Source organism: Melanotaenia boesemani, chromosome 14, assembly GCF_017639745.1.
Source record: "Melanotaenia boesemani isolate fMelBoe1 chromosome 14, fMelBoe1.pri, whole genome shotgun sequence".
NCBI lineage: Eukaryota > Metazoa > Chordata > Actinopteri > Atheriniformes > Melanotaeniidae > Melanotaenia > Melanotaenia boesemani.
In genome coordinates, this window is record NC_055695.1 from 24,671,173 (window position 1) to 24,695,325 (window position 24,153).

Consider the following 24,153-nt stretch of genomic DNA (forward strand, 5'->3'; position numbering starts at 1 on the left):
GTTGAATAATAAGTTCCAAAGGGTTACACATAGTTTGGTTTCCAGGCAACAATGTCTAACATTTGTGAAATACATACTTATACTACTAACCAAGGATTTTTGGTCATTTTTTAAGTAATCGGGCAAATTAAAATCAATAAGTCATAAAGACATCATTAATGCAATGCCCACCACCCAAAGAAGCATTTTTTTTTTCTTTTAAATTTTGTGGGCTCTAGTGACCTTTATTGTAAAGTAGGGAGACAGGGAAGCGGGATTCAAACCTTGGCTACCTGCGTTGAGGAGCTGTTGCTGTGGGCTGGCTCTACCACGTGAGCTAAAAGCTGCAACTACACAAGCATTCAGTTACAACAAAACCATTTTTTTACTGTCTCTTTGTCTGTTCTTTTTGCTCCTGAAGGACAACCTTTTTGTGATAATTTATTGAATCCTCACCATGCTGGTAGTGTCATGGCAAGCTAGCTTCATCCCACATAATGGGCAATTGACATTTTTTTCAGTTGAGTGAAATATTGTCATACTTGTTATGTTGTTGCTATAATTATTTCATGAATGCAAATTAATATATAGTTGAATTGCCAGCAGACATTGTACATTAACTAAAATAGTTTATTCCCATTTTAGGAAATCATTAGTAAAATGCTGAATAGTAATGGTCCAAGAAAACTTCCCTGTGGAACTCTACATGCTTCATTTTTTGACATCAGAATAACATTTGTACTAAAAAGCTGATGTAAATGTTTTTTCATGACCTCTAACTTTAAGTTAATTGCCAAATTACATACAAATAACGTGGAAATAATCCTTGTGCACGCAGCAAGCTTGATAATTAGCATAATTAAAGGTCAAAATGGCTAAAATGTAGTCAACTGTGCAAAACAAATAAGCAGTCATTGACCTTTTAGGTAGCAAAGTATGACGCATCAGTTTATGATGCAGCTGTCTTCAGTCAGATTGACATAGTACATCTTTCTACATGATTTATTAGATCTCTTCAGTCACGTTGACATTTTCTTCATCAGTGTGTTCATTTCTCTCTGTTTCAGTCTGTAACACCATTCATATCTCAACACTTGGCAGACCTTTAAAACTTATTGACTAGCCTATTTACTCCTCTCATGTCATTTGCTTGTAATTACATTAACAGCTCAAGGAAGAGGCTGAATAAATTTGATGCAAACAGGTACATATAAAAAGGCATCTACAGAGCTTAGCTTATATTCCTCATCTAAAATGGTTTTCATATTTGGTTAAGCCTCTGAGATTTTTATATCCAATTAAAATTTGCTTTGATTCAGTTGAAAAGTTGTATTTAAGCATCCTCCTAATCCTGCAATTATGCCTCATCTAGTCATCCAGACTTTGTAAGAGGCTTGACATTTTTGCTTTTGTTTTACACGTTCTGTCTTATTGACCTTTTAAAACCTTGATGTTAATGAGGGACATACAGTGTGCCAGAGGAACAAGTGATGGGCTATACAAACAGAGACTTATGTGAAACTCTGACTCATTTGTCAATCTGGGCGCTGGATCTGGTTACCCCAACTGCCTCCCGATCTGTCTGTTTGGCAGTTTCACTTGTCTATTCTGGGAAGCTCAGCAGGGAAGAGAAAGCAATGCAAGTATTCACACCCCTCAGTTCTTCTTTGCCCTGTCTATACTCTCCCTGCAAACTCCTCTAGGGTATCTGTGTGTGTCTGCATGTGCTTGTGTGTATGTAGGACACATTTCACAGCTCCTTTTTGCTCTTGGTGGCCTTCCTGACCGTCTGCTCTTCTTTACATTGTTTTGTTTCAGCCTTCTGTAGAGGCAGAAACAATGCAGAACCCAAAACTCAACTTTCTGGGCTCTGTGGACTTTCTGTGACTCAGAACATTGATTTACAGGCAGAATTGATGAACATGCAGCCAACTCTCTTCTGTACTTGATTATATGTTTGTGCAAAAAGCCTCAGGTTACATCTGCCAGGTAATTTCAGCCATCTTACTTAACTAACCCACACACGCACGCACAGCATAACCATGTCCTGGTTTTGCCATTTCCCCCCTTCCATCTTGCGTGTTGATTTTTTTTCCCAGCTGAGCAACTCTGTAAATGGTCACAGGGAGGTAGAGGACTACTGTGAGGGTTGGCACCAAAGCTCACTCCGTGACACTTCGCTTGACAGGCCAGAATTGGAAAAGGCTGGAATGTGGGGGAGGTGAAGAGATTAGGGGTTAGCTTTTTGCACTTGTGTACATGTGTGTGCTTATATGTGTGTGTTGATGATAGGATGAGCATGCCCACACTTTCAGTACCACCACTCCAGTGCTTTGGTAGTATGTTTATGAATTTTAAAATGTTGGCAGCTTGCCACACAAGATAAATGTTTCATTATGCCTCAGAAGGTGCAAAATTAGTCACGGCAGCAGTCTCAGGGGAGTTTCTGTAAACCTTGACATGGCCTGGTTGGATTTGGCTCAGACAGTGGGAGATCTGCAACGAGAAGGTTAAAAATTGTCACCAAAAGAGGAAGAGGAGGCAGGAGGATGTCTGGCTCCCACAGGATATGAACAATGATTTGAGCTTACAGTAGTTTTTTTGGAAAGGCAGAGGAGAGAGATGTGAGAGTTGGAAGGATGTTAAATATGATCCCTTGTTTGATATATCTCTGATCATTTTAATTGTGGTTAGTTTAACTCAGATGAAATATTTTAAATTTTGTTTTGTTACTATGTTTACATTTGATTTTCTTGTCCTGCACTATTGCCTAAAACCTCCTTAATCTTCTTGACTGGTCCTATTTTTCTGCCCTCTGTCTGAAATGACCATGATACCAAAAATAAATGCAGTATATCTTCACAAGGGCTGTATGTATAATCTCGGTCTCAAAAGAAAGCTGGGGCATAAGTTTCAGAATTAAGACATGTGTTACTGTATTAGAATATATTTATCTGGAACACTGTAGAAAATGTAAAAATCCTCCTCCTAAAAGAAAACCACATTGTTTTTAGTGAAAACCAGAGGATGTCTGATGAGGAACTGTACAAGTTAAAACATTTTAATCTGAGCAGTTTTACAAATGTTTAAATAGAGGTTTACACAGGTAAATATGTCAGGAGCCCATCAGCCAATGTTGATGATCTATACCTCTATCAATCATCAAGAGTCAGGAGAATCGAGGGATAGCCTCTAAATTCACCTTAGAAATACCATGAGGGTCCAGAAAGAAGGGAATCCCAAGATAGTATATCATGGGAAGAGTAAATACTTCACTATAAAACACCCTTCATCTTTATGAAAACTACCAGGACCTCCATGATTGATTTCAAACAAAGGGAGTCATAGGAGAACCTTATTCGAGGTGGAATAAAACTTGTGATCCCAAAACAGCAAGACATGATTTATGGCTTGGTGATTTTTTGTTTTGCTACTCTTTGGCTGCTAGCGCACATAGTTTTAATTACAAAGTGGTGAGACATACAACTTTGTAAACAGCAGAGTCTGTTTTCATATGACACCTTGTTTGTGTGGTTTGCTTGAAGTGGAGAAATTAGCAGAAGCTCTTGAATGAAAAGTTCAGTTTTTTATGTTTTTGTTAAATTCCCATATAATTGCTTGGTGTTTGCATTATGTTCCGCTTAGGTGACAATAATTGGTAGTCTTTTAGCTTTATTGGAGGGCCTCCCTGTGATTTTGGTATGCTACAAATTTGGATTGGTGCTTCCTATCATGTGCAAAGATTTTCTGTACTGCACGTATCTCACGCTAGTCAAGAAAAGGTTAAATGAGAAACTGATTGGCAACAGTGCAGCCAGTAAGTCATTGTACTAATACAATTAAAAGTCTGACAGTGTGTTTTTTCATTGCATGAAGTGTTTACATCAACCTGTCAGCGTGTTAGAGATCCTTCAGAGATAAACTCTAAAAGAAAATCCACCTGCATTTGGGACTTGGCAGGTGCTGATTTCAGATCCTAGACTGAAAGAGAAGCACTGCATCATTCATGCAAATCTGTCAACCTTTTCTGTTGGATTGTGTCCAACTCTTCCTTTTGTTGTTTTCCTCTAGTCCCCCACAAAGCCTTTTTTTGATCATGTGATCTCAACTTGTCATCATGTCTGACTCAAGTCTTTATTACATGATCTTTGGGTGGATTCTGTGGGTGGTTTGAACTCTTGGATTGAAGGAGGATGGATGGATGGATGGATGGATGGATGGATGGATGGATGGATGGATGGATGGAAGTGAAGCAGTGCTAGATGCCACTTCACTCCTAACCCACACCCCTTTCCTTTTCTTTTCCGTTTTGCCTTTGTTGCCATGGTTGTCATTTTTTGGACTTACTCACCCCCTCAGCATCTCTCTTCTCCATAAACCATAACTTGTTATTGAAAAGTCACTGCCAGTATTGTCTTTTTTTCTCTATGCCCCTTAATTTATTTATTTTTTTTTCCTTTTGGCATCACCCAAGGTTTTACTAGAAAGCTGCTTTTCTCCACATCCAGGAAAGTCAAGACAGCATATGGTTTTGTCAAATGTTATATTATTACACATACACTAGCAGATGAAATGACCATTTTCTAATTGTAAAAATAAGTTTCTTTTTATACTTTTTTCTTTTTTTCTTGTTTATGTTGTAGTTTTTTAAGCTATATCTGCTTACTAAGAGAAATGCGACATGAAGCTCCTCACAGTACAGCATACTGACTAAAGGTTTTTTTCCTTCAGTAGTGTTTGTACCAAGTATAAGAACCCTAAAGTAATGCAAATATCAAACAGCAGTTGGAGAACAGCTCAGAGCTACATTATAATTGCTTAGCAAACTCTGGGTTTCACTTCCAGCTATTTTGGTGTGTTCTGTTGAAGCTTTTAAAGGCTAAAATCCAGAACTGTTGTTTATATTATATTATCACAGGGGCATAACACATTCAAATGCTTCATTTATGTGTTTTATAACATTACAACTATATCCCAGAATGTAAAGTACCTTCTCAGAATGGGAAGTACTTTCTCTGAAGTAGGAACTAAAGAGGACCCTACAAAGGGAGTTGGAACCATGATCTGCATTTATTGACAGTTCCTGCAGTCCAAAAGCGAGGACTTTCAAGAACTTTCATCTTTGAAGTGTAATATTTACAGCACTGGGCAAAAGTCATAAATCACCTTTCATTTATTGGCAACAAAAAGGTTCTTTGTTTTTTTTTATGTGTAAACACAACTTCGAGTCATACCTTAAATTAATGTGTTTTCTTTTGCTTGAATGGGGATAAAACCCCTGTGGACTCAAATTAAAAGAAAAACCAACCAATGTAAATTATAATAAAAACAAATATGATGAATTAATGCAAAATGTAAAGAACTAATGAGTGGCTCAAACTTTTCACAGTACTGATCTTTAGATAAAAATTTGCAATTACTCACAATATTCATGAGAGAAAGGCTTGGCCTAATAGTTTAAAACTTTGTTTATTTGTTTTTATTAACTTAGGCAAACTTTTTGAAGTTTAATTGAGCATTTTTGGTTTTTGTAATTGAACTTTTTGAGTAAATTTTAAACTAAGTTATTAGGTTTAAGTTATATGAGATTATTCACCCATTGTGTTATTAAGTCTAAACTTTTTGTTTTTGTTGTTGAGATTGAGCCACTTTCATCAAGTTTCAATTTAAAGCCAATTATCAAAACCAATAAAAACTCTTTGAGCATAGCCAGCTACAGTCAATTTGCTTTTCAGCTGTCATTTCTTAATACAGTGATCAACTAATGGCAGCAAGATTCACCAGGACAGCTCATCTGTCATGATTTATGACTTGCACATGCTTCTGTGCAAACACGCTCTCACACAAACATAATCACCTGACATACAGGCGGTAGGAGTGGAGTGGCAGCGACCAGAGTGGATGCACTCGATCAGTTCTGGTAGCTCCAGACTGGCAGGCTGACGGGTTTGAATTGGGCAAATAGAAGATGAAGTGGCCTTTATCTTTGGGAATAAACACAGCAGGCGTCTTGAAAAGAAAAGAAAGAAAAAATGAAAAAGGGGGTGAGAACAAGGAATGATGTTCTCAATTGTGTTCCTATTATGGTGAAAATGTCATTACCAACCCCTCCCTGATCCGTGCCAGACACATAAAGGCTCTCCAACTGTGTTTAATAATTTGCGGGCACCTCTAAAGAGAAGACAGATGGGCCAGTGGTGATGATCACAGAGAAGGCCCAGCTAACTAGTAGAAAGAAAATAAGAAAATCTGAGTGCTATCTCCAGGATGCAGGACGGCCCTCCTTAATGCTCATACATTCAGGCAAAGACACAAGACAAGGTCAATGAAAGATCACCTGTTAGCATTTAGTAAAGTCTACCTTTACAATCCAATGTTCCCAAGTGGTGGGGCTTGACTGAACACAAACGTTCTTTTTCCACACTTTGTATTGACTTTCAAGATTTCATCTTCTTTATTTTACCTTCACAGTCAGGTGGACCTTGTTTAGACAAAGCAGCAGAAAGACAAATATGAAAACAGGATAGATAAGCAAACAAAAAGCAGTCCCCTGGGAGTTATGCCTGTGCCACATTTCCATCTAAATGCAGATTTGAGATAGTGGTGTCGTTGGGGTCCTCGCTAGTTTACATTCATCACCATGAAGGAAAGGAGAATGTTGCTGTTTTTAATTTTCCTATGGGCACCTACAAGATTTAATTTAGACTTTTGAAGGAGAGAATTTGCAGTTAATTTTAGGTGATGTCTTTGGATGAAATGCAGCAGCATTTTGTAACCAACAAATAAACCTTACAGACAGAAAGAGGGAAAAGGCTGTGAATGAGATTGTAAAATTTGACTGGCTTCATATTGCAGTGTGCTATTGGTAGCATAAATAGTATAATGTTACCCAAATGGTGCTTATCTGGGTGGAACCAGGCCACAAACTGGAAAGCAAGCTAAACATTACTGATGCTTTTCTGCTAAAGAATAAATGTAACGGTTTTTGTTCCTGGCAAGTGTACAGTTAGGTAGATCAGAAACTGCACTTTGGTTGTCTTCTGGGACCGCAACTTAATCTGCTTGTGTCTGTGTGAGTTTGTGGGCATTTGAGTGTGTATGAGCGAATGAAAGGCACATGCCTGTGTGTGGTATACAAAGATGACTGCCACATCCTTAAGGGCGATATAGCAAAGAGAGCAACAGCAGGGAGTTGAATCTGTTAGCTTCCTCAATCTTTGTTAGTGTGTGTGCGAGCCAGTTTTCAGACCCGTGTAGTGACTCTATTTCAAAGAAGCAACTAGCGACAAATTTATTGAATTTTTCTGGTGTTATTTGGAGACTTTTGGAAACTAACGTAAAAGGACGTTTACTTCATGTCAATGAGCAGCACTTCCACTCCTTCCCCATCCAAAAGCGCGCACAGCTGCAGTCAGACTTTAAAACGCAGTCCAATTTTATGCCAAGGTTGGTCACTGTAGGCCTGAGATACTGACCCAAGTAACCCAGGTCTGAGGAAACATCATTCAGGCCAAGCAACAACACCTCAGTTTTTTTGTTCTTAAAATGAATAAAATTCGAAGACTTAAGGCTTTAATTTCTTCAGTACAGGATAAAAGCGGTTTGATGCAGTAAGCACTACTTTGCTTCAGTTGCATATATATCTGGCTGTCATCAGCATAAAAATGAAAAGCAATGCCATGCTTACGAAGAATGGACTCAAGTGGGAGAAGGTAGAGGGAGATGAGGTTAGGCCCTTAGGGCACTCCACAAGTAAGAGACACTGTGGAAGACTCAGCACTCCCATTATCAATAGATCGTAGGAACTGTTGATGAATGCCGTTCAGCTCCTCTCCAATTTTCAGTGTGCTCTATAAATAAAGTTGGATTTGATTGGAGAGCAGGAGACGTTCACCTCTGCTCCATGACCAGACTGAAAATGAAGAGCAAAGCTGCTGCTGGCTGATCCCGCCCTGGCTTATCATCAGATATTAATAACTGTTAATAAAGAGTGTGCACAATAACATTTAAAAACGTAAAATTACTGTAACATGTTGTAGACGCTTAATTAAAGAACAGCTGCAGCTGTTAGTTAAAATACTTAAAAGGTCACTTTAATTCATATTTTCTGTTTCTTTTTTCATTGTTTGGAATTGAAATGCAATTAAATGCATTTTTTCAGACACTACTAGAACTTGAGCTTATAATATTAATGTCTATGTCTATCATTTGATACAGTTGTCCACAAAAAATTAATATAAATGAAAAAAGCAGCTTTTTGGGGCAAATATTGCTATGCGATTAAATGTGATTAATAAAGATTAATTAATTACAAAGCCTTTAATTAATTAGATTATTTTTTAAAATTGAATCCCACCCTTAATACACACACACACTCATATATATATATATATATATATATATATATATATTACAGTATGCATGTGTGTGTGTTTGCATGTGTGTCAGCATGTATGTTTCTTTACACACCAGCCGAATCACAACAGTATATCTCTTCGTTTTCTGCCATATCCCCATCAACTCCCTTTCCACATCACATCATTCCAATTTCCCACTGACGTACACCTTTAGATTTTTCCATTTCTTTAACAGTATTTGCTCATGTATTTTTCTCTGCTTGCCTCCTTCCATACTTACAATTCTCCTCTGAGTTATGCTTGAGAAAATCATGCTTGTTTAACTATATCAGGACATCTGCTGTGTCTTTGGTCAAAGTGAGAGAAAAGTACATTGATGCATCCATTACAAACTAAACTCAACCATCACCTCACAGATACATGGATATAAAAACCCCCCTTTTTTTTGTGTGTGTGTGTGTGTGTGTGTGTGTGTGTGTGTGTGTGTGTGTGTGTGTGTGCTGTAGGAGATCAAGATTTCATTCATGGTCAAATTTAAATCTAAATCCAAAGAACATGAAAGGACATAATTAAACAACTGAAATAAAACAATTAAAATCAATATTGATTTATAAAATTAAGTTGGAATATTAATAATATATAATAGAGATAAAAGCAAGAAGACAGACATTTATTTTGGTTCCAGTGTGAATAAAATTGATGAGCTACAAATCAGAATTCTGGTGGCCATTGAAATTTCAAAGATGTCAACCCATTAACTTCTACATTTAACTACAAAGTGCTTTCAGAATCTTTGAAGCAAGCACATTCCAGCTACAAGATGCTTTGAATCGCATCTCTTACATTTGTTTTAATCCTGGAATTTCTCTCTTATAAGCTTTTCCAAATAGGTATGCCAAATAAACAAACAATCCATGTAATCGGCTGGATATTTGCAGGTCGAAGCTATTTCTCTTTCATTTAAGGAGCAAAGAGGATTTCATCTAGTCATCAAGCATGTGAAGCAAACTATTCTGCCTTGAATTTCCAGCTGAACACTGTTTCTAAGCAGGACTGTAATGGTGGAATAGGTGACATCAGAGCACACTAAAAGTGTCATAAGTCAAGTGTATTTCTCTCAGCAAAGCGGGGCCTAGTCAGTGTCAAATCATGCTTAGACGGAGTGTTTCTAAATGGAAAGAGTGTTGTACTCAAACACATTGTGGAAACAATGAAGCAGAATTGTCTGCACCATCACAAAATCAATACATCAAGCCTTGTTCATCGAAAGATAGAAACAACTTTATGGATGCATCATTTGTTAACTATAGAACACAAACTAAGCTTTTTATAAGGAAAACAAAAAGACCTTTGAGCTGGATGAAGCCATATCTGTATTTTACAGAAAACAACTGGGAGAAACAACAATATTGACAGAGTGGTGCATGTAAGGACACTAATAAAGGAAAGAATGATACTGTTGTGTATAAGTGCAGTGAAACATGGATGTGAGAACATCCATCTGATTTAGCTGGAGTTAGACAACTGCACTGAATACCCACTAACCCCAGCGAGGAGAAGAATTCTTCCATTTGTCGGAAAGGAGCTGAACCCTCTGGTTTTCATCTTCGGGGAGAAAGATTTATACTACAGCTGAATAAAGAACCCAAACACACAGAATACCATCCACTCTCCCTCAACAGCTACCTGAACTGAACTTCACCCAACATTTGTTGCACTTAAAGACAGCGTCTCTACTGAACAACCTCTATTCTACTCTGCTCTTAGATGATTTTTCTAAAAAGACAAAAATATTATCAGAAACTGGGGTCTCATTGATCTGGTTAGTTCTTCCCTTTTATCTCTTCTTGTCCTGCTTTTGAAAGTCTTGTGAATTGGTCACCTCAGTCAACAGGCTGGTCTCCTCTTGAGTGGGAAATGAGAGGCCATTTTCAGAGCACAAATCCTCTTTGTTATCATCAGGCAAAGCAACACTGTTAAGTTGGGGTGGGTGTAGTACTCGTCTACGTAATGTCTCTGGGAGAGGCCGAGAAGTGGATATTTAAGTGTTTATGCATCGGTGGGGATGGGGGACAAATGGCGAGAGGGTCGATGTTACACTATCAAGAATGAGGCACTCAGCCTCTTAGCATGAGCAACTGCTACATCATAAAAGCTGCAAGAATAAGCGATGACAGCAATCCACGTGGTTTTTCTGTGCACACTCTGGCCAACAGTCATGGTGTGTTCAAAGCAAAATGCTGGTATAGATGTGTTTGTGTGTGTCAGTAGAGGGTGCACATTCAATGTTTCATGAATAAACAACATTGCATTTTAAGCCTAAGTGAGTGAAGTCACCTTGCAGAGCTGACATGAAAACAATATTTTTATGCATCAACTAAAGGCAACAAACACAAGCCAAGATGGAAAAATAGAAGCAAGTGATTGAAAGAACTGAGGTGAAAATGTTCATCTGAAAGTTGGTAGGTGGTCTGATACTGTGGCGGTGGAAGTGGGAAGAGAGAATTGCAAGACATGGGGGGACAAAATGACACAGCAGAAAGAAGAAAAAGGGAGACAGAGAGGTTCAGCAAGTCACACTGACATGCCCGTGATTGCTGAAAAAAACCCTGTTTCACAGATGTGTCATTTAATTACAGACAGGTCAGAGCATCCCTTTATGTTTTAGTGTGTTAGCATGCATACAGTCAAATAGGACTGGGGGTGGACATGCAGACTATGCAGTTGAAAGCTGACACTAATGAAGAGAAATCGATTAGCTCATTTTGTCCACTGTTCTCCAACCACGGTAAGTCCCCCTCCCTGCCGGAGTACCCAGAGAGAACATGCAAACTCCCCTCAGAAAGGCTCCTGTTTGAACCCCTTACCAGCCAAGGCTCAAACCACCTTCTTGCTGTGAGGCAGCAGTGCTTACCGCCACACCACTGTACAGCCTGCTTGTTAACTTATATATATCAAAACCCAAACCTACAGAGGTATTTATTTACTTATTTTTTTATGGACAAAAAAAAAAAAAAGTCAAAGCTGTTCAGTATGAGGACAATGAGGGTAAAAGCTGTGGCAGATAGCCTAGCCTCTTGTATACCACCATTCCCCTGGTAGATAACCTGCTGTCAAAGATGTCCCCCAAGATGTGCAAAGTGACAGAGAGCCATATATTCTGACATGAGTCACCATCATATTGAGGCATTTCTGATGCCAGGCAGGAGATTACGGAGATCATGGCAAAGAAAGGGCATCTGTGAGAAATAATGAGTAACTAGCCTTAAATCATCAAAAAATTAAGTCCTGTTCATCTTAAAGAGAACAAAAATAAATAAATAAATTGCAAGCAACTAAAAATTTCCTACCCTGAAGCAATAGTAGCCAGTTTGACTGAAAAAGCCCTTTCTAGGTGCACTATTAGGTCCTTTTGAGGCACATGGAGATGTAATAAGGAGGAGAGGAATGGAGGGACTGGGGATTCACAAAGACAATGTATTTTTATTTCTATTTTCTTCTATTTTTTTTTTTACCCTTGATGATGCTGCTGTAAGCTCAAAAACCAAAGAAAAAAAAAAAAAAAAAGAGCTCCCGGGTTAGATGTTATCTAAAGCAGGGATATGTCTGTACCTTATTAAAATTCATGACAATACATCAAATAGCTGTTGGGATATTTTTCTTAAAATGTAAATCTCAACCTCATGATGACATAAGGAAATAGAAAAACTTGTAAGTCAATTAATTCACCCTCTTGGGAGTTTTGGTAACATCCCTGCAGTTTGACAAATTATGGGCAAGACGTACAAGTCTGGACCAAAGTGGTGGGCTGAGCGACAGACTTGCCGCTAGCAGCGTGGCTAACAACTGGCTAGCTGATTGAAAATGCGTGTACTGCTGCTGGGCTTTGGGGGTGAATTAGATTAGACATAGTGACTTGTGTTTGCCTGTGTTCTTAGAAGAGTAAGGAAAGGAAATAGTGACAGATAAGAGAGCTAGAAAAAAGGCAAATGAGGTTTAAGCGTTCACTGGTAAGCCTCATTCTCACAGGGCAGGACAAGCCAGAGCAGATATATCTCAGAGACAATAAGCTGTATTACTGTTTTGTCAGCTGCCTCCCCCTGCAATGTAAATGAGCCACCTCTGTTGTTTGAATCAAGGGGACACAGATTAGAGTATTATGATAATGTGTAATGTGTATGGTGTGATGTGTGTAAAACAAATCGGTTAGGGAAAAAGACAACAACAAATAAAGCAGAACTTTTTTGGATTTCGTTAAACTAAAAGCCTGATACCTTTTCTCATAATCATACTGTCATGTGTTATTTTGATGATACTAATATTTGTATTTTTATGGTTTGGTGGTGCCTTAAGCTGCAATGCGGCACTTGATATTAATTTAATTATGCACATCCAAGGTTTTTGAGCGACTTATAAAAGGATAGTTGATATCTTCTGTAGCTCTGCCTCCCACTCAATCAGATAGTACAATAATGGTCTGTTGGATCAATGACCAATAACAAAAGACTCACAATGAGCTCCTTTGTTTTTTTCTTTTGCTTTACAAGCAGAAGGCTCTGATTGAACAAAAGAACCTGGAAAGAGAGCACATGTTTTCATCTACAAGAATAGATTTACTAAAACCTTTTCAATATGCTGAGAAAAACAATTCTGTGGATGCTTTTTCTGTACAAGGCAGGATTGATGAATTTCTCCTCTCCTCTTCTGCCTTCACCTCAGGTTTAACTAATGCGGACACAGTGGTGAATATGCGGAAGGTGACTCATCAGACCATTAGTGAGGAGCTGTCTAAAACTGTCCTGCTGCCATGTCTCTTCACCCTTCGCCCTAGTGTTGGTTCACCCCATGAGCCACCCAGGATCAAGTGGACCAAGGTTTGGGGCCAGAGAGGCTCTGATGGTCTGCAGAAGGAACAATCGGTCCTAGTGGCCAAAGACAATGTGGTCAAGGTACAATAATAGAGGAAAAAATTCTCAAATGTCTGTGAAATAGAATCAGTGTTTGAGTTGCTATCCTCTTTAACTTTTTTCCTGTTTGTCTGCTGTGCTTTCCCCACAATTCTTAGGTGAAGAAGGCCTTCCAGGGTCGTGTAGCGCTGCCTGGTTACAATAAGAACCGCTACAACGCCAGTCTTGCTCTCATTGGACTACGTTCCAGTGACTCTGGTCTTTACCGCTGTGAAGTTGTTGTTGGTATCAATGATGAACAGGACACAGTTCCGCTGGAGGTCACAGGTAAATAAAATGCAGATTTGGAATTTAGGCTGTTAATATTTTCCACAAGAGGAGACTAGCCACATCTACCTGCATTCAACAGGAGCTCACATATGAACTAAAAATTTCAAATCTAAGAGTAGAAGTATTTGACAGTCGGTCATAATTAATAATCATCCTCAGATTTTTTTTTTTTTTTTTTTTTTTTTTTATTTTTAGTAACTGATTAAAATGAATATTTCTGTGTTATATCTGTAGTTTGTATGAAAGATGTCAGTGTTGGAGCTCTGATCCCAGCAGCTGACATTTGGTTTTAAAGTCTTGAGTTTAGTATTTAGCCCACTTTATCTTGGCTAACTATTTAAATAAGAGGGTGTACCGCTAGATTATTAGTTGACGCTAACTTGGTTAGCAAGATACATGTGTAATTCATGTTAAATGTGATATTAACTGGGATGATGAATGTCTCCTCTTGTTAAAAGTGTGTTGCTCATCATTTATTTAACTGTAAAACTACATACAAAGCACATTAAATCTGAAACCATTAAGCAAATAAACGTTTGCATAGTGATGAAATGGGTTTTTACAACCCCTAAGGTTTCGTTAAAATGACTGAAAAACAGGCATAAATGTGTTGAACAGAATCTTTATTAACTAAAGCTAATGAAAATATTTTGTGTTGTTGAGAAATGATAACAGCTCTAGTTCACCAGTGAATTAAACTCCTTGCCTTCCTCCTTCATACAACTTGTTATTTACTGTTACTGGCACCCAGGCATGTCATGTAAGCAAGTCCTGCTCAAACACATATCTGTCTCTGAGACCATTAGTCACACAGTCATGGTTATTTTCTAGGGATCAAGTCAGTTCACCTAACGAAATTACAATGACTTGTGGAACAATGTTTTAGCTTATTATTGTATATGAGAAGTTTATATCTACAAAATAGGAGTCTGTTGAAGTAAGAGATTATTTTTGAGCTACCAGATAAACCAGAGCCTGCAGCAGTTAGGTTTTGTGGCAGTGACATTGACTTTACATTGCATTGCAGCGTCCCTGTGCTGAATGATGTAATCTGAATCTGACAAACATTAAAAAGCCCACTACAGTTTAGTTTGTTGCTGTTTATAGGATTTTTTTTTCCCCTCTGAATTTATTAAATATCTGTCATAAAGCTGCTTAACAGATGCAAGCTTCTCCAATGTGAGAGAGCTGCTGAGTTACAACAGTTGTAACTTCATGGATTATTTTAATGACTTAATTGATTATTTCATGTTTCCCAGGCATCCTTGACAATGAGACGGAATAAGTCAGGATAGTGCCATGTGTTACAACAAATTCCAATATAAAGGGTGCTGGATGTCACAAATAACAATAACCTATTATTAACATGTTGATGTGGATTTTTTTACATGGCATCAAATACAAATTTTGGCTAAATAAGCAGTTAATGCCGCGACTAAGTGCTTCCACCTGGAAACTGCAGTGAACTGATGATGATGATGTTTGTTGATGCAGGCTTATTTTATCTAATTATTTGTTGCATTATAGTTGTAGTGCTGCAGAGAGCAATATTTGATATATATTCCCATTCTTATACATTGACTCAGAGCCTGTGATGCATTGTAGTAGGCCTACAGCTTACAAATTACTTCAGTAGTACAACTTGCTATTATTTAGTATGGAATAGTTTTACTGTTTTTGACTCTGCAGTGCTGCAGCAATCAGATGAACGGTGAAGACAAAGCCAGGGGATCATTTGTATATTCATAAATCCATGTTTATTAAATGAAGCAAAGGTGAATTCAAAGCATGAAAAAAACAACTAAATAAATTTGAAAACACATCTAAATTTCCAATTGGATTAACAGATTTTCTTGCCAGAAGAAACCTTGACATAGAACTAATGAAAAGTATTTGTTAACTTTTTGGCTACAAACATCCCACTGCTTGTATCTTCCTGCTCCATCCAAAATAAAACTTTTCTCTTCTTCATAACCTTGGATTGTGTCACTTTTAATCGAAGTTTTCATGTATGTAAATTAGTATAATTTTGGGGGGATTATTTAAACATTTAAACAAATAAGAGTTTAAAATTAAACAGCTTCTCAAATTATCAGCCAAAGCATAACATTAGATAAATTATAATTATTAAATAATACAGCATATGGTTATAAAATTGATCCAGATTTGTCCAGACTGATAAAGTAATCAAAGAGCAAAAGAATATTTTTTAATATTAAAGATGCTGTTCAATATAACAACTAACTACTTCTGTGACACAGTATCATCTTTTAGCATATTTTACATACGACTGATAAGTGGTTATGTATGAGGCAATTATAGTATGTTATTCTTGGTGTTATGCATGTTTTCACCTTCATGGATTACAGCAAGATGGAATCGCTGCTGCTGTCTTTGGCTGTGAACTGCTTCTGCATTGCTTTCAGGGTCTGCTATAAATAATAAAAACCTTGTTTTCAATGTCAGGTTAATACAGTCATTACAGCCAGGCTTGTTTAATATCTGTGTGAATGTTTGATGGTAGGGAAAGGGGGAAGAAACTTGAACACATCATGTTCATATGCTGAAAGCCTAATGAAACCATTAAGGTTGAAAGCCAGTAGGTTGCACCACTGTCAAATACTGTTGCTTCTTATTTTATATAGTGCTTGGTGGCTTTACTAAATTGACAAAACATTTAGACATATCATTTGTGCAGCGCATATCTATTTAAATATAGGCTACCAAATGGTGGTTCATTGTAGCAGAACAGTAGGGATTGTGAAATAGAATTTTAGATGTAAAGCTGTTGTCTTTCCAGGGCACTTGCTATATTTAAAGATAAGCTATTATCATACTCATGAAAGCCACTGTACCATGTTTTCCCTTGTCACAAACCATGCTAACATTAGCATAATTAACAACAGCTCTTAAAGAACAGAAGCAGCGTGCAACAATGAGTAATATGTGCCCTTTCAAGCAACACAAACAGCCCACTCTCTATGCCGGCATTATTTCCATACGTGGAAAGAAATATGTTTGTATTTGTGTGTGTTTGTGCTCATACAGATTACTATGTCATATCTCATTTAAATACTTCAGCAGGGGTGCTATTGCTTGTTCTCAAGCAAGCGGAACATAAATTTTTTTTCTCCTCAAAAGCAGCCTGTTTCAGACCCCATCGCCTGCCAATTATGAGACCAGCGAAGAGAAGCCATCTCCAGGGCTTAGTCTTAAGTAGTAGTCATGCTACATGGCAGACTGCAGCCATTTTCACTAATTCTGCTCAGTGCTTAACATGTTAATTAACAACTATTGATACTGTTCAGCTGTATTAGTATCATATTAATCCACACTTCTCTGCTTGTAGTCATTTGTGGGTTTCTTGGTCCTTTGCCTGCAAACTTTCTTAATCTCTCCCTTGCGACCTCAGTTATCTTTGCTCTCTGAGTTATTACCTTATTCCCTCGCCTTTCTCTTGGCCTTTCACTGAGACATGACAGTCCAACACTGGATGGTCTAAGGAGGTTGGATTGCATGTAAGCACTGGGTGGTGAGAATTAATTGTGATTGTTAATCCGTTTATTTCCAATATGCAAATTTCATGTCAGGCTGTATTCCACATCTAGCAAAACAACCCTCATTAATGGACCTGTGCTTGTCCTAATCTCTCAGGTCAAAGTGTCTGCAACAAAAGAAGTCGATACCTGCTTCATGCTGTTTAGAGCTGTAGCTTATCCCACCTGACTGGTACGAGCCTTGAAAACAATTTGACAAATAGTTGATAAAACTCTGCAAACTGGAGAAAAATATTTTTACAATTTTATTATCTATTTAGTTTTTGGGGTTGGAGAACAATGTCTAAAACACTGGTTGGAAATCTCAATCTACACAAAAGTATTTTCACTTTCTCTAAGCAGATGACTAGAAGCATGAAGAAATAAGCAGTCTGGGATGATAAAAAGAAAAAAAAGAGTTAACAAAATTTAATAACAATCATTTGCATTTGCTGTTTTTTTCACTCGTCACAGTAGAGAAACAAAGTGCTGTAATATGTTAATTAAGGAGCTTTTAGAAGTTTTTTTTTAAATGGGTGTTTATACATTTGGGAAAAGCCAGCCTGTTTCCTGACTTCTAGTATTTACACTGTAATTTTATGCTGCCAGACATGAATAGTATTCTCATCTAATAACTCTGGGCCAGGAAAAATATTTAACAAAATGCTAAACATTTTTATCTAAGTAGCTTTAGTTCTTTATGATTTTCAGTACAAGTAGTATTTCTATAGTGCCATTCAGCCTCATTTCCCCAGAGTTGAAATACTGTATCTGTGTTTGCACAAATTAATGTAATTTCACTGTATACCCTTAACAACTGTAGTGTGTAGTTACTTTTTTTTATAACACTTTGCCGAGTACCATGGGAAAACAACTTTACACCATGCTACAATGAGGGCATCCAACAGTCACATGTGGTTCTACTCTTATCCCTGGAGACTGTCTGAGGATGTGTGAAGATCTAGAGGGTAAAAATAGAGATGAGGTATATTGGACATTCAGCCCTCCTGTGGAATAGTACTGGGTTTCCCATACTGAGAGGAAAGCTATTTGTCTCTCTAGTGCATGTATTAACTACTGAACTTGCATTTTTGTTTGGACAAAGTCCCATAGCCTCCAAGGAGGAAAGATGAAAGATGAAAAATAGGAAATGGAAAAGAGAGCAACTGAGGATTTATGCGCTATGTAACTACAAGGAGTAGAGTAAGAGCATGATGACCGAATGGCCAAATGGAGCTCTGGGATTGAGGGACCTAAGTGTGATTGTGTGTATGAGAGTGCCACGTTCAAACACATTGTATGCTTTCTCATCTCAAAGCCCCAAGTCTTAAAGCTTAAATTGCTCCTTGGATGTCCATCTTTCAGAAATCTCGGTCACTCCCAGACAAAGTCAGAGAAGATAAAAGAGTTCTGTTAGCAGCCAGACACCAACAAGCAGTTATGGTGCTGGATACTCACCGGGATGTGTGTATGGTGACAATGCAGTTTCTGTCCCGTTTCTTGGATTCCTGTCAACCTCTTGCCCTCTTTTTGTGCCACTAAGATTCAATAAACAATCCCACTTGAATGCTGTGCTGCTTCATTTTGCTGTTGTTTTTTTTTTTTTTTTTTGCCTTGTTTGTCATTCTATCATGAGTGCAGAGGCAGGCAAAGTGCAGCCGGGTGACTCTCTGCTGTTAAAGTAGTAAAACAAACATCCCCACAGTTGTTCACTGTATCAAAGGGCAGCATCTCTTTTCTCCACTGATAAACCAGCCAACAATCTAATGCAAATGAGACACATACACACACCATTTGCTGGAGCATGTACATGCTCATGTTTTTTTAGATCAAAGTTGCTGTTAACAAATACTCCTGTAATTTAAAGGTTGGAGATCGTACAAGCATTGGATTTGTTTCTGGAGCATCCTTACCTATTGTTTTTCCATCTTCTGTCTCCCTGCTCCAGGCGTGGTGTTCCACTACCGGGCCCCTCATGACCGTTACGCTCTGTCTTTTGCTGATGCCAAGAGGGTTTGCATTGAAAACTCTGCGGCCATTGCAACACCGGATCAGCTGCATGCCACCTTCGCCGATGGTTATGACAACTGTGACGCAGGTTGGCTGTCTGACCAGACTGTACGGTAAGGCTTTAACACTGTATTTACTTTCACAAGAGTAAGGGAGGGCTGTACTTACTATCACTATGGTTACAAATGAGATGCACCACAGCATCTAGGATATTGTAAGCATTTTCAAGGGGATATTTAAAAACTGCAGCTAGAGGAAAATCACAGGTTAGGAGAACAATAATTAGCCTCAAGGTTAGAATTGTCATGGTGACTGATGAAATAATGCAAGCCTGTGTTAGAAACAGAGTTCTGAATTTTCGAAGAGTGTTTAAATATACGAAATACTCATATGGGTACAAATGTAGGCATGGATGTTTTACTTTGCTGGGAGATTGTTAATTTAGCTTAACAACAATTGAAATCAAGGGGGCACATTGTATTTTAGACTATCAAATAAACTCAGTGCTGTATCTGATGGAATTTCAGAGTCTAAATAATATATAATTATTCGTGTTGGTCTAAAACTGGCAAGGTTAAGAGACAGTAAGTTTAGGAACTTTGCTAGTGAGCAGACATTGTCTAAATCCAATTTTTCTTTCCTTCTGAAAAAATAGACAAGATGAACAAAAGTTTTAAGTTATTACTGCGTAACAAGTCTTTTGCTCTTTTTTGAAGTTTCTATGAAGATAAAACATGTAACATATTTTAACAAATTCCTGTTTTTCCAACTGGAAATGCATTTAACTGCATCTACACCCCCGGAACTCTGTCAAACATGTGCATGCGCTTCATTTTGCCACTTACATTAAACCCCTTTTAACATCACCAGTCAGAGCTCGCCTTTTGACAGAGTGCTCCATATCTGCATTCTCATTGCAAATCGCTGTTGCTCCAGTTGGTGAGCAGTTGACTGTTGTCTTCCTGACAGCCTTCCTGCAACAAACCTACCTTGGCCATTTCTTTTGCTCCATAATGTCCTGCACTCCAATTGTTAACACTTGGGAGCTCTTTATTTGGTCTAGATCTAGGAGACTCTGATGGCTCATCAGCCAAGAGGGAAATATCCAGTTAATGCAAAGGAAAAAAACTCAAGCTTTAGCCATTGTTGTATTAGACATTAAGCAGAGAGGAAGCAGCAGAGGTCCAAGATGCTACAAGCCTCGGGTCTCTTAAAAGCTTAAAAGGAGAGCTGCAGGTTTGTATTTTTGTGGAGAAATGTGAATCGTCTGCATGTATTTTGAATTCTATGTGTTTTTTCCCAAGTACTTCATAAGTCCCTGTATGCCTAGTGTAATCAGCCTTTTTGCTTGTGCCCTGATGCTGCTGGAATCACTGGTTTTGTAGAATAATTGTTCAGGTGGAGCCCCAATAATACAGTAGACTGTTGTTTGCTCAGCCCCACAGGCATACCAAATCACTAAAGGTATTACTAAATCTTTTAACCTCTCCTTGACTTCTTGCCTTTACCGCTCCTTCTCTCCATCTCTCTGAAAAACATGAGGATTACTGATGTTCTTATAGTACTGGAGCATTAAGCACATTTTGTAATGATTTGGGTAATTATGTGTGAAACTCACACTGAGGGCAGAATAATTAAAAGAAACATGATAGTGTATCAGTTGAACTGCTTTCCAATTGTAGTCCTTGGATTGTTATAGCGTGACATAAATGTGACTATGTTCCTCATTTTTGCATTTTTTTTTCCATTTCAATGGGGAAGGGGTATGATTGTGTATATTCTTTGTGAACTTTACTTGGTGATCACTGAAAGGAAGACATCTTTTAACTTATTGTATTCAGGGCAGGAATTTATAAAAGCATAGCTCAGTTTTCGTCTGTTCTGTTTGCTTATGTACGCAGACTCCTCCCAGGGGAATGAAGTCTGTCTGTGACTGCTTTAATTCATGTTCAAGCTAAATAAATATTGTCTCACTCTCTCTGTTTTTGTTCGTCTGTCTTGGTTTTCTCTACAGGTACCCCATCCAGTCACCTCGGCCTGGTTGCTATGGCGATCGTGAGGACTCACCTGGTGTCCGTAACTACGGCAATAGGTCCCCTGATGAGCTGTTTGATGTCTACTGTTTTGCCAAGAAACTTCAAGGTAAGTAGGAGTTAGAAATTTCAGTTTTGAATGCAAGTTTGGTCATTCATTACTGTGCTAGGCCATATGTGATCAGAAAAAGGTTGTGACCAGGATCTAATGCCCAGTAAGCATCGAAGGGAAGAGGGCACTAGAAACTAGAGGTAGTATTACATCCAGCTCTGGTGCTTATACCTCTTGAAGTAATGAGCGAGTGATGAGCGAGTCTATGTTGTTATTGTAAAACTTTACCATTTGATTTCCAGTGCAAAAAGCAGAGATGACCAAAGCTCTACTGTGCAATCAACCCCTTAGTCAACCACTCCTTAATTGCTATGAAGTATAATGGGACATTATTAGCTTATAGCTACAATAGTGAAGAAAATTTTCAGTTCTGCTCCTACACTTGTATTTCTACTATACTGATAAGCTCCAACTCATCCCCAGTCATCTCGCTCAACTATGAGGTTGTAAAATCATGCCAATCTTCAAATGATACAGTTTGAGGTATTATTCACAGTAGTTTATTTTTGCTAACCACCCTGCTTCAGTGGTTTGGCCTTGTGCTTTTTAAGAGTCAAGATCAAGCTGAATCTATGGCAAGAAAAACTGAGCATTTCAGCTGTCAAACTCCCCGCATGTTGTAGAGAAATTGGAAGTCTTTGTTTGTTTGCTTCTGTGTGAAATGTAAAACATACTGTTTGGAAATTTCCATTACTTTTGCATTAAATATTTACAAGCTAACTACATGTGTGCAGAAGAAAGCTCGGTAGGTATGGCAAACAGTAACTAAGAAGCTGTGCTGCAGCAGATAGTTACAAAGGTGTGCATTTAATGTGAGAGTGTGAAAAAAATCTAATAAATATAAACAAATCTAAGGTTTTATGAAGGGTAATGAGGAAACAGATAGATATGTGTGATTAATCTTGCAGGAACTGTTGGTTACCATGGCTTATGTTTCTTTAATCTTGTAGCCGATTATCTTTGATGGACACTGAACACCTTTTGTCATCATTGATGAAGATGCTGAAGTGGTAAACAGCAGGTCTGACAATAGAAATAAGTTGAGAACTGTACTCTCCTCTCATTAGCAAATTACCATATGTTGCAACAATTTGTAGATGGGTTGGAGTGTCAGTAAAACTATGCTACAATAAAAATAGCTCTCGTGATTAAAGCTTCTAATTGTCACTGTACAGTAGATACTTTAGGGAACCATGAAAACTAATCAAGATAATCATCTTGAGTCAATGCTCCATATTACCACTGCACATAGTCCCTGTTGAAATTATGTTTTATTGCATGTGAGTTGCTTGCAAGAAATTAGGTGTTTGTCATACTTGATTAAACTCCTGCATACTCCAGAGAACAATCTTCATAACAGCAGGCTTTTAACACCGCAATATGACCTGCTCCAGGGCTTAGTTTATCTGGTTCACTAGTTATGAGGTAGGATGACCTTAGCTGCCATTAGACCTAACTGAAGTAAGAGGTTCCAGAGGTATTTATACAGTATTAACAATCTGAAATTTACTGAGGTTACTACTTCACCTCAAGACTTTATGACTTAACTGTAAAATGATCTGATGGAAATAATCATAAGATAATTGTAACATTTTGTTAAAAGTGAGATATGATTTTTATATCCAAGACAAATTTATACCATATACTGTATTTCAGCTTTGTTTGATTTGCATGAAAAACCGATTAACTCAGTTGACTACACCTCCGTTTCCTCTCTTTTTTTTAATTTAATCTAAAATCCATATGGCTGCTCCACAGCAGCCTTCCAGGACATATCCGTGACATCTTCCATCATCTCGTCCAACACAATCTTCCTCATATAATCCAATTCTTCTTCTTTCTCATTTAATTTCGTTTGTATCTTGACCCTTCACCACTCTTCTCTCTGTTCAATAAAAGAGACATACCATAAATCTCTTGGATCCTCATATCAAACTTTTACCTTTGTTCTTAACTCCCCCATTTTAGTTGCTCATCTCTCCAACTTAAACCGTTTTTTCATCACATCTTAAACTGACTGTGGATAATTCAAACATAATATTCTAATCATGCTTTGCAGACATAGAGGTGCTCTTGAAGGGGTTTGGTCTCACTCACAAGTCATCTTTTATCAATGTCTGCATCAGTTTAGACTAGAAGTGCTTTTTAAAGTGCCTGGAAAGAAATGTTCAGAGTCAATAAAACAAACAAAAACGAGTTCTCTCAAACACCCACTAACATAATCCAACTATCTAAAATGATTTTGACTTGAAGGCTGAAATGCTTCTGCTCTGTAATATACTCAAGTTCTCATCTCACTGTGCTCTTCATACTCCAGGTGAAGTGTTCCACTCCACAGTGCCAGAGAAGCTGAGCCTTGCCACTGCCTCCACCCACTGTCATTCCCTGGGAGCCCAGCTGGCCACCGTCGGACAGCTCTACCTGGCCTGGCAGGCTGGTCTAGACCAGTGTGATCCCGGCTGGTTGGCAGATGGCAGCGTCCGCTATCCCATCAATGTCCCGCGGAAGAACTGTGGCGGAGATGAGCCTGGGGTGCGGACGGTCTACAACAACCCTAACCGCACCGGATTCCCAGACACCACCGCCCTCTTTGATGCCTACTGCTACCAAGGTACTGATAGCTCTGTGAGGGTGAAGTCAATGCAATATCATTGTGGTAATTACCATAGCAACGACAGCAGAATCTGGGGACTCACTTTCCATTCCGATTTTTAATTAGCACTAGATGTTTGTGTCACACATGAAGGAGTTGCAAGGAGATTGTGTGACATTTGTGTCCCTCCTGGTGGATTTGAGGGCTTGTATGTTGTGTGTAGTGAAGCCTGAGAAAGAGAATGAAAAAATAGATAAAAAGACAGAGAAACTTGAATACAGTAAGCCTGGCAGGGG

General features: G+C 38.2%; 1 protein-coding gene across 1 annotated transcript in view; it reads left to right on the top strand.

Moving 5' to 3' along the window:
* The first annotated feature begins 7,643 nt into the window (after positions 1-7,643).
* The window catches only part of ncanb (neurocan b), a 109,499-nt gene continuing 92,989 nt past the window's right edge, over positions 7,644-24,153 (top strand). The window contains exons 1-6 of the mRNA XM_042006290.1: positions 7,644-7,731; positions 13,011-13,285; positions 13,402-13,570; positions 19,058-19,232; positions 21,134-21,261; positions 23,582-23,875. Coding sequence (XP_041862224.1) covers positions 7,644-7,731; positions 13,011-13,285; positions 13,402-13,570; positions 19,058-19,232; positions 21,134-21,261; positions 23,582-23,875 — 1,129 coding nt within the window. The remainder of the gene's footprint in view (positions 7,732-13,010; positions 13,286-13,401; positions 13,571-19,057; positions 19,233-21,133; positions 21,262-23,581; positions 23,876-24,153) is intronic.